Below are 12233 nucleotides of genomic sequence, written 5' to 3' on the forward strand. Positions count from 1 at the left end.
TCATCTCAAACTCCCTTGTAAGGTCCTCCTTGCAATCCTGGATCAAGCTATTGACTCCAGTCAATATAAGGGTGTCAACATAGGGTACTAGAATGAGCGGAAGCCCTCCAACCATGATGTAGTATAGGTTGGTATCCACCTCACTCCTAGTGAAGCCCAATTCTCGAAGGTAGCTATCAATACGAGTGTACCATGCTCTGGGAGCCTGCTTGAGCGCATAAAGAACTCTCTTAAGCCCGCACACATGTGTGCTTTTGGAGCCTGCTTGAGCGCACAAAGAACTCTCTTAAGCTCGCACACATGTGTTTCTTTGCTGAACTGCTCAAACCCCTTTGGTTGCTCCATATAAATCTCCTCCTCAACCACTTCATTGACGAATGTTGTCTTCACGTCCATTTGATTAATCTTCCACCCCATCTGTGCTGCAAGTGCCAGAATAGTCTTGATGGATGAATACTGTTCTATTGGGGCAAAGGCCTCATCATAGTCTATGCCCACAATCTGTGAGAAGCCCTTGGCCACAAACTTGGCCTTGTACTTCACACTCCTATTTGCTCCATGCTTCACCTTGTACACCCAACATGAGCCAATTACGGATTTGCCCTCAGGTTGTGGCACAATCTCCTAGACATCGTTCTTCATGATGGAGGAATATTCCTCCACCATAGCTTCCTCCCAAACCTATTGAGAAGCTTCCTCCTTATAAATAGAAGGCTTAATGTCCACCATCTCTGTCATCAGTGCCATATATATCCTGTGTACCTTTGTGGCTGCTTTCTTTGCCTGAACATGGTGCTAGGAGCTTCAACTTGCTCCTAGGCCTCTTGAATCAATCTATCAACCCACTTGGTTCTCTTCCTCCTTGTGATAGGTGTCTCTAACTAAGTAGCTTCCTGCGCTTACCCTGGTCTTTTCTCCTCATCATCTTGCTCGACATTCTGCTGTGCGACCCTCTTGCCACCTAGTTGAGACTCAATTTGTGATCTTGGCTGAGGCTCCTCCATCTCAGGTATTGCAACCCGATCTCTCTCTCTAAGGACTCCCTCAGAGCTCTGGACTCCTCAAACCTCACATCTTGCTTGAGAACTGTCTTCTTGAGTCCTAGTAGATACACCTTGTATCCCTGTGCTTTCTCATTGTATCCCATGAAATATCTTTTTCTACTGTGGGCTCCAACTTCTTCCTACTATGTTTGGGCACACGACAATAACATTTGTGCCAAAGATATGAGAGTGTGAAACACCAGGCTTTTTTTCCTGTGAAAGCCTCCTTTGATGTAACTCATTCAAGAACCCTGTGTGGACTTCTATTTTGCAGAAATACTATAGTGTTGCATGCCTTTTCCCACAAGAACATAGGCAGTCCCTGATCATGCAACATGGCCTTGGTCACTCCAACAATACTGTGGTTCTTCCTCTCAACCACCCCATTCTATTGTGGGTTATGGGGTGCTATCAACTCTCTCCTAATGCCCTCCTTTGCAGGAAAATCCTTGGAAGGCATTAGAGACATATTCTCCACCATTGTCACTCCTCACTACCTTTATTTTCTTCTTGGTCTAGCTTTCTGCCAAGGCCGTAAACTCCATGAACTTTGTTAAGGCCTCATCCTGCTTCTTCATAAAAAATATCCAAGTTTTCTAAGAATAATCATCAATGAAAGTAACATAATACTTGTGTCTTATAAGAGAGGGAGATGAGAAGGGCTGACATACATCTGAATGCACCGGCTCCAAAATCCCTTTGGCTCTGCTGTCTCGACCCTGAAAAGAAATCTTGGTATACTTGCCAAGTGTGCACCCCTTGCACACATCATGCTGATCAAAACTGCATGTTGGTAATCCTGTGGCGATCTACTAAAGAATCTTCAGAAGCTAAGTGCTTGAGGTATGCCTTACCTCTGCTGAAGATGACATCGTATCTCTTGCCATCAAGGGTAGCTATTGAAACAAGGTTCTTCTTCAAGCCTGGAACATAGAGGACATCATTGAGATGAAGAGGGCTCTCGGATCCCTCTCAAAGCTAACAATACCAACTCCCCTAGATGTGTACTTGCCATCATCCCCTAGCTCAATCCGAAATTGCACGCCCTTCTCCTTCATCTGGCTGAAATACTCCCTGTTTATGAGATTGTCTTTCAGATTAATCACATCATTAAGTTTTGGTCGAAGTTTTGAACCATCTAATGTGGTTCATCCTCAAGACAAAGGTGAAAAAATCAATCTATCCAAATGTTTAAATAACAAAGATGCATCCGGTTCCAGAGTTAGCAGTTAGAAAATAGCTATTAGGAGAATTGAAATAATTTATTATTATTATTATTATTTATCTGGCTCTTTAAAAATAAAATTAAGAATAATAATAATAGAGATAATAAAAATAGCAAGAAAAAAAGGGAAAGAAATTGGAGAGATGAGAGAGAAAAATGGATTAAATTAATATTTAATTATAAAATAAGAATTATATATTTATATATGTATATTAATTATTAAAAATAAGTTTAATATGATTCTTCCATTAGTTTTAAATATTATTATTTAATATTAAAATATCAGAGAATATTTTAATAGGATAAAGAGAGTAAAAAACAATTAGAGAATAAATTATAGAATGGACATATATATATATATATATATATATATAAATGAACATTCAAGAAGAGAGCAAGAACCCAACTCCTACTTAATTTACAACATTGTCCCTATTGAGATTAATTGCATGCTTCTCAATCTCAATGGCCTCTTTTAACTTCTTATGATGGAAGTGATCAATCCTAGCAATGACCCAGGAATCCTCAATGCAGACATGGTGTTTAGATTTCTCCGCATGTTCAACTAAAGCTGAGGAACGAGAATGATTGTGCTTAATGTCTGCTGCATGCTCTTGAATTATTTGGTTAATGGAGCGATCAATTTCCCCAATGTAGGGAATCCCACAAGAACAAGGGATTGAGTAGACCCCTTTCATGTCTTTAGGGTTTACAGGGTTTTTAACAAATCTGAGAGAATTTGTAATGGTATTAATGGGTTTGAAGTTAGTAGAAACTCTATTTGTTTCACGAATATGAGCAATCTTATCAGTGGTTCCTTGGATGAATAGAAGTTGCACATTGGAGATTTGATCATCATGAGCAGGATTAATCCTCGATTCTTTACAGGGTCTTTGAAAAGCTTGAGACCTCATTGCTTGCTATAGCCATTATTTTCAAAAACTTTCAGAAGATGAGAGTTTTCCTCTTCCAAGTGATTCTCATCAGAAATACTTAGAGCACAAGCGGCAAGTGTGTTAAGAACTCCGAATTTTTGCGTTGAAAAATGATAAGAACTGACATGAAGATATTGTTCCGTGTGGGTTTTTTGGTGGAAAACATGGTGAGAAACAGAACCATCATCCATTCTACAGAGGAGAATATCAAGGAAAGGCAGGCAGCAATCTACCTCAACTTCCATTGTGAATTTGATGGAGTCAGATTGGGAATTAAGATGGTTAAGAAACAAAGTTACAAATCTAATTTCTCACGACCATGGGGCCAAACGACGCATGTATCATCAACGAATCTCTTCCAATGCTTAGGGAAGAATTGAGCAGAGGCTTCGGAATCAATATACCATGTGCTACTCCCTACTGAGCTTGCCATGCAAGCTATCAATGAGAAATCTTTCTCGAACTGAGAAGCAAGCCCATCTACCTTAGCTAATGCAACCACATGATCCTTGTTGGATCTCTTCTTCTGGTTAGGACACTTAGTAGCATAGTACCCAAACTCATGACAATGGAAGCACTTAATCTTAGTCAAATCCTTCTTCTTCTTCTCGCCCTTGTGACTGGACTCGACCTTCCCTTTTTCTTTCTTGCCCTTGGCTTTGCTTGCAAGAGCAAAATTCTCCTTGTCGTCTGTCTTTTCTGATCTACCATCTCTGGACCCTCTCTGGCTCTCTTCTTGAACACAATCAATCCATAATCTTTCCCAACCAGGAAAATTATATCGGCCATTGACAACATCTTGGAACCCATACCAAGATTTATCAAGTCCTAGTAGGGCAAAGCTCACAAGGTCACTCTCTAGTACATTGACGCCCACACCTAGCTCATCTCGAACCTGAGTGAACTTTGAAAGATACGAGATGATGGGCTCTCCTTTGTTCATCCTGATGGTCCTTAGTTTCTCCTTGAGAGCTAACTTCCTGACGTCACTGGTACCCTAAAAAAGATCCAAGATGGCTTTGAATATCTCATACGGTGTCTTCTTCTCATAGACACAAGGAATGATATGATATTTGACCCTCTCTAGAATAATCCTCTTTGCCTTGATATCATTCTTAGTATGCTGGGCCAACTGTTGGGGATCTTGAGTGGCGCGATTTGATTCTTTATAAACTCTCCCACCCCATTATCCTCCAACACTATTGGGATCCTTGCCTTCCATGAAGAGAAGTTCCATGCTCTGTCTAAAGTTTAAACAATGATCTGCTCTCAGTCCTTGGTACACCATCCTCCTTGTCCAAAGAACAGCTCTTCACAAATCTGATCCTTTGCTGCTGGTCTTTACGCTGTTCTCTGATCTGATACCATGTAGAATTTCCTTGAAATCCTGCAACTGCTATAATGACAAATCTGAAACTAATTTCGTTGCACCAAGACACAGGATTTCTCTACTTCAAATTTGCAGCAGAATAGGAACAGAAGTAAAAACGCAGTCATACGATAACAATAACACAATGGTTTTTCTAGGGAACCCAACTGGGAAAACCCTCTGCTAGCTGTAGAATTTTATTGACAGAAAATTGAGCAATCGATCTATTTACAAGGTAGCACTATTTCACTAGAGAGCAAGCTTGTTCTCACTGCTAACTCTTAGTATGAAATTCGCTTCAAACACACCTGATCTAGCTCCTATCTCCTTGCGCAAGACAAGTCCCTATTATTTAGCAATTTCATCCTAAATCCTAGTGCACTTCCTCAAGGAAATTCTCTGTTCTGATCTGCATACAGGCTCCTCCTTGACATGCTCTTCCTACAATCAACCTCTTACACAAACTCGTGCTCAACAATAATGGTACAATAATGTGCCTTCGTCATCCTTTTAAGCTTTTCGACTCATGCTATATCTGGCAAGTTTAATTTTAGAACTCGGACTTGTGATTGATTTGCTAACTGAGTCGAACTTGTTCTTGCCTCAAGTAGACACTGAGGCTCTCATTCGTCCTTTTCCAAATATAAACTCGCACTTTGAAACAAACAAAACCCAGTCTCTAAATTCTGTGCATGATTTAACTGTTCCATGAATTCGTCCTTGAACTCGTGCATGCTAAAGGACTGATTGCGGTCTTTCTTGACTAAGGGACAAGTCAATAAGAGTTTTCTCGCTACTATTTTCAACAAATGTGGCCATGCTCAGGTGAGAATACACCTTCTTGCCTCAGCTTTAAGTGCTGTTCCACTCCTCGTTTGTTTGTATATATGTCTTGTTTAATTTGTTTAGTAGGTTGACTTTCTTATTACTGAAGCATTCCTTTTCTTCCAAGGAAAACATTTCAGGGAAACTGAAGGGATGACATTCTTTATATACCTGTTGGCATAGACTAGTGCACTTCATCTGGGGGGATTCGAGTGGGACACCTGTTAGCATGGAACTAGCCAAATATGTAAGAACATTGGTGATGACAGTTTGAGGTAACGCCTTAGGCTAAACCAAAAACATTCCTTTTGCAAAAGCCTAAGATGTTTACATGTGTTAAAGAAGGGAAGATAATCACTGCAATAGTTTTGGGGATATATCAAGAAATACATCAAGAACCATACTTCATGGAGACAAAGAGTGATATACAGATTACCCCTTCCTACACATGCAAGGAGAGCTGGCATATCTTTGTTGGTTTCAATCTGAAGAGTCTTTACATCTTTTCTGAAAAGGCTAATTCTGGCTGAATTGTGTGTTGCCAACTCTGATCTAAAAGTTGTGATCTCCCCAAATAAAACTGGGTAGCATCCCCATTAAAAGTTGCACGCCATTGCTTTTTCCATAAAAGGAGAGGCCTTTAATTGTGACAGTGTTTTAGATACTTAATCCAAACTGCCTGACCATCCATACTCACTTAAAAATGACCACTTTCCAATGAGAAGGATGGCCAAGAGAGTAGCAAACTCAGCAGTCAATCCATTCTCAAAAGGCATTGACAACCTTGCAGCCCCAGAACACATGTTTAACCATCTCTACGTTCTGATAAATCACACAGCAGCCATTTTTTAGGGTTGAGTAGTGGAGCCTATCTCTAACGGCTAAGCTGTTGCTAAGCACTGACCATCCAAGTACCCTATTCTTGAAAGTGTGGGAATTCTAGATAATTTGACACCACATAATACATCTGATTTAATTATCTTGAATGATCTATTTTATGTTAAAGTTGATCTACAAGTGGGCGATTTGGCCAGATCTGTAATCAAGCTCTTTAGTCTGTTGTCCATCAAGGGCTTCCTTAGGACAATACAATGTGTCATTCCTCTATTATTTATGTACAGTTCACCCTTTATGTAAATCGTGAGTTACATCATCCAAGCTAGAAGGTAAGGGTTTACCTTATCTGATAGTTATGGCAAGGACTATCTAGAGACTTGAGTATCTGAAATTTTGTATTGAGCTTATCGTACTGTGAATTTGTATGTACTTGTGCTTTTACATATGTTTAATGTTATAATGTGTTAAAATTGGTTGAATTGAGGCCATAATTGTTCTTGCAGGAAGCTCAAGCATATGCTACAGAAAATGGGTTGTTCTTCATTGAGACCTCAGCCAAGACAGCACAAAATGTAAATGAGCTTTTCTATGACATTGGTAAGTTTGTCTTCATGTGCTGGAGCTGTGTTTAACAACTACCTCTCATTCTTTCTTTGAGTAATAATGTTAGAAGTTAGAACTACAAATTAGGGATTTATTTGTACTATTATGTTAGAAGACGGTTACAAAGCATAATCATGTTTTAGTAATAGCAGAGTTAAAGAGGATGGGATTTTAGAGGAATTCAGCAAGTTTCTAAATTGTGTTGGATTATCATTAAGTACTTAGAAATTTGCTAGAGGTGAACAGCAGAGTTTCAAAGTATTGTGCATACATGTACATGATCAAGAACAAAAATCCAAGACATTGTATCATATCCTTAAAGAGAACAAGTGTACGAGGAAGACATATTGTAATATATGATATTTCGCTAACATTTAGGTCTTGTTATTGTAGTAGTTCGAACTGCTTTGCATATATGTTTTCAGTGGGTTAAGAGGTCTAAGCATCAAATTTGTTCTCTCTTCAAGTACATATTAAGAGGCCTAGAAATGGCACAGATATTCTGGAGGATGAATTTAGAGACATGAATAAACTATGCTATTTTTACAACAAATTTTGTGTAGAACAATCTTGAAATGGTTGTTATGGCCATGATGTCCAAGAATGACCAGGAGGTGGTAAAGAAGAAAACCAAGGAAGATGGTGGAACAAAGCAAGTCAGAGGCACTTTATGCTAGCTGTTTGAGACAAGTTTATATGAACCCTTGTTAAAATTGACAACTAGGGCCAAACTCCATGTGGATCACTTTATTTATGGCTTTTGATATTTTTCCTAGATTCCTCTCATTGAGAGGTGTAGGATTGATCTAAAGATCATCTGTTTCCGATAAGTATTTATGGAGATATGAATTTATTTTGATTATGGACAAATCGTTAAAGTCGGCCAACAAACTTATGTAGGCTCAGAAGCCCAACAATCACGTCTATTCACCCTCAACGTTTGCATATAAATACAAGGAGCTTCCTCCTCATTTGGACAAGTCATTCACTCATCTTCTCTCTCTCTCTCCTACACATAAAATGAGCCCCTCTCTCTCTCACACGTGTGGCTGAAAGGAAGACATCCTAGGGCAAGGAAGACACAGAAAGGAGGATGCTAGGGCAACATATCATCTCTTTGACCAGCATTGACCAAGCGTTGACCATCCAAAAGTGCGGATTGGGTGTGGTTGCCTCTCCTAAGTAGGCCGCAATTTTTGGCACGAAAACCGAGGTGATCTGACCTCTGGTTTGACCGGTATTGATTGCCCTAGTTTAGGGCTGCAAGTTGACTTCAGAAATCTGCAAATTGACTGTACTTTTGGGGCTGTTCAAGGGCTGTTCGAAGGCAAATTGACCAAAAATTGACCAAGCATTTTAGAGGTCAATTTCAACTAGTTTGACCAAGTTTGACTTTGCTGATCTAGGGTTTGCTGCTACTGATATAAAATTACAGAATTCAGATTTTGTACTATTTCTCTCTGTTGAACTATTGAAGATAAAAGAAGATTTGATCAAAGGGTTTCCCCGCATTGGGGTTTGTCCCTGGCTAGCCACCACATCTTGTGTCTCTTATCTTGGCTTGTTTTTTGTTGATCATTTAATGTTCTATTTGCACTTTACTTAATGTATATGTGATTGCTAATCTGTGGCTAATAAGAAGAAAAATAAGTAAATTGCTCTAAGCATAGAACATACCATAATTTAACATGGTATCAGAGCTGAGGTGAAGACAAAGCCCAAGCAAGAACAATCACTGAAGAGAAGGTTGGCAAGGCTATCTTAAAGAAATCATGGGGTCCTCAACACACTTCCTTGCTGAAGACAAACTTTGTGAGAAGCTTGACTATCACGGATGGAAGATGTCTCTTGATCTAACATTAGAAGAGCAGGAAGTTTTGGACCATGTGAGAGGTGGGATTGTTGAGCCTCTTGTTGAGCAGTAAAAAGGGTCTTTATCACCTCTATTTACCCTACATTAATTATCAATCCAGGTACAATTTGTTATCTCAAAGGGTACTTAGTCTGAGGTGGTCACTTGGCAAGAGTAATGCTAGTAGTATAGTGCTTTTGCAAAAGTAACTAAATACTGAAAACAAATTTCTAAATGTAATGGCAAGAACTTGAAATGCTTGTGACTAAATCATTTATTTAAGAAACTACAACACTTCATCAGTCAAGGGTGCAGTAATAATAAACTCTTCCCTTTGAATTACTTGTCAAGAGTAATGCTAGTAGTATAGTGCTTTTACAAAAGTAACTAAATACTGAAAACAAACTTCTAAATGTAATGGCAAGAACTTGAAATGCTTGTGACTAAATCATTTATTTAAGAAACTACAACACTTCATCAGTCAAGGGTGCAGTAATAATAACTCTTCCCTTTGTAAACTGATGTAATTGAAAAGCAATCAAGGAAAAAATCATCAATCTGGGAACTGGACAACAATAGTCAATGTTCACTACAGTTTCAGATCGTTTTGTTCACACCAAAGCAATGATAATTCAAATAACAGGAAAGGGAACAACAACTATTCTATTAAAAAGATTGAACAACAAAGCTTTAATATACAAAAATGGATGAAGTAGTAGTTGTAATCTACAGGAATTAAGCAACAATCTTTACCTCAGAAATGATTTGAACAACAAACGGAAAATGGAACAACAAATTAAGGTAAGCTATGAAATATAGAACAACAACCTGAATCAAACGTAAACACATAGCAAACTAAATCGAATATTACACACAACACGTCTATATTGGAGGAAACAATAATTTGAGTTTTGGCATAGCAATTATTAATCACGGTTATGAAGAAAGAGCAATTGTGGTCACTATGGAACAACAATCCCTATGAACAACAATCACGCTCAGAGGTAAACCGTAGATAAATAAACAATAGTACCGATTTATAAATACACAACACTGTTACTTCGTCAACGAACAGTAATGGTAATCTGCAAGGAACATCAATGTTAATAATATCAACCTGTGAAGGAACGACAATGCGATACAAATTCATAATGAATAGCAGATGACCTTACTATTGGAAATGAGTGAAATATAACAGAGCCAATACATGAAATAATAAGGAACAACAGATTACTGAACAGAGTAAATAAAACAAATCAAACCACACACGACTTGGAATCAGAATATAATGTTACAGGAAGCAAGTGATCCACCAGGGCCGGGCCCTTAGCCTCCAGGGACGCACTGCTGTGATTACTCTAGAATCAAAGATGGAATGGCAACAGAATTTATGTATTAAGCATCAAAACAGAGTTACAGTAATCACTCTTTAAAAAGAGTCAATGATCAAAGTTTAAGTTACAACAACGAATTTCATAAAACAACAATAATCCCCCCGCTGGGCTAGCAATGTTGTCCCTTTTTTTAGCAGCCAAGCGGAAATATCAAAAATACAGATAATCTTTAAGGTAGCGATTCCTCAAGATCAAAGGATCTTGAGGGATTCGCCATATCGTTATTTCCCAGTTATCTCTTCATTCTCTTGCGCCGATTTGGTATCTCCTCTTCCTTTTCTTGGCTTATATGCTCCAATCTGGATTGCCTCGTTTGGATGCGGTTCCCTGTCAAAGGGACAACAGTTGATTTTGTCTTGTCTTTTCCTTTGGAGTGGCGATCTTCCGTTTTCCTCTTTTTTTGCATAGGAAAAGGTAATTATTAGTCATTTTACATTGCTCACAAATCTTTTAAACTTTATCATAATCTTTCACCATATGCCCATTTCATAATGCAAAGAAATTATGAATTTAAGGAAAAGATAACAAAATAAGTGGTAATTACATACCTTCTCTAATGCTCAACACACTCCCTTGCTCACCCTTTTTCATGCCCTCACGAAATTGTAATTGACATGCAAGGCAGTGAGGGAATAGGTTGGAGAAGGGATCTCAGTAGTTGGTCTACAACCATGATGCCTAGCTAAGAATTCAAAAGGATGCCCTGTCTGACCTTCAGGCATTTCATATAAGGCTCCATATCCTGGTGCAAGATGCCAAATGACTGGAATTCGGAACCTACAGCCTAACCAAGACGAGCCTTCTCTCAAAATGAGGTCACCATAAATACCCAAGCGATCAGTAGCTAGCTTAAAATTCTCATAATTGAATGGTTCTCTGTTTTGGATATTCCAATTAGAAGTCTGGTATCGAAATTTGGCTGCTGCTATGGCAAGGTCTTTGATGGTAAAGAAGTATTCTACCCCTTGCCAGATGACTGCTGTGTGAATAGGTCCCAATGCCTCGATCACTCCTTGAGTTCTCATTAGGCTCCTATGTTTATTCCATAGTTGCAGTGGGTCTCTAGGTTCACCCCTCACCCATAGATCTAATCCATTCTCCTGTCTTTGAAAGACATTGTAGGCTTTAAGCCACTTTATTTGATTAACACCAAAAGAAATAAATGCCTACAGTTGGACATCACCCACAAAAGGGCTAGGGTTCTGCTTTGTTTCTCCATCTAATACAAGATTGTGCAAATAAAATTCACATAACAATCACTGAACTTTCACCCCGTAATGCTTACAACAGTTTATGAAGTCATCAATGGTTTTTATCTCTATAGGTACTCCTGCCTTGACAACTTTAATTTTCAATTGTAAATATCTTTCCATTAAAAACAAAGCATAGTTTCTAGCAGGTGCTCTACACGCTGGGACATTAGTATACAGAGAACATAAGGTATCCATTTGTTTGATGACTATGTCTAATTTATGGGTTACCTTTTTGACACTTTCTTCTGCCTTTTGCCATCCTTCAAAGGCCTGGCTTTCTGATGCGTTAATGTTCTTCAGCTGTTGTTGTAATTTCTCGTATTTTTCTTGAGGAACGGTCTGCTTTGTAAGTTTCTCTATTGTTTGCTGGGCTTGTGCCAAATCTTTTCACAAAGTTACTATCCTCGGGTCATTATCTAATATGATACTCTTGGGCTGGATATCTACTTGGATCTCTTTATTACGACATCTTGTCTTTATGGTCTGAGTTTCCTTTTCACTAGAGGACAATGTTTCTGTCTGGATTTCCTTATCACAACTCGATATGTTATCTGTTTGTACTTCTACATGTGCAACAACCAGATGCTGCTCCTTTCGATTCTGAATGACAGATTGGACTTGAGTCCACTTGGTCTTTTTCTTAAGGGGCTTTGCCTAGGTGGTTGCATGCTTTACCACAGAGGTTCCTTTTGATTTCTTCCCCATTTTCAACACTTTTATCTGTTGTTGAAGTTGCTTAATTACGTTAAGCAATCTCTGTTGTTCCTTTCGTAATCTTTTAATTTCCTCCATTTTCTTGGAAGGAACAACCGTTCGTTTACTCAGGCTTGGGCTTTGTACCTCAGGTATTGTACCTTCGCCTTGGCCAATTTCCTTATTTTCTTCTTGGGGTGCTTC

General features: G+C 38.8%; 1 protein-coding gene across 3 annotated transcripts in view; it reads left to right on the plus strand.

The window, feature by feature from the left end:
* The window catches only part of LOC149199605 (ras-related protein RHN1-like), a 65476-nt gene that overhangs the window by 31811 nt on the left and 21432 nt on the right, over nt 1-12233 (plus strand). For all 3 annotated transcript variants that reach the window (XM_089402505.1, XM_089402504.1, XM_089402503.1), the window contains one exon: nt 6738-6831. In XM_089402505.1, coding sequence (XP_089258631.1) covers nt 6738-6831 — 94 coding nt within the window. The remainder of the gene's footprint in view (nt 1-6737; nt 6832-12233) is intronic.

Source organism: Pinus tabuliformis, chromosome 2_1 (assembly GCF_031772625.1).
Source record: "Pinus tabuliformis cultivar Carrire ecotype Pingquan chromosome 2_1, CPIR1, whole genome shotgun sequence".
Taxonomy (NCBI): domain Eukaryota; kingdom Viridiplantae; phylum Streptophyta; class Pinopsida; order Pinales; family Pinaceae; genus Pinus; species Pinus tabuliformis.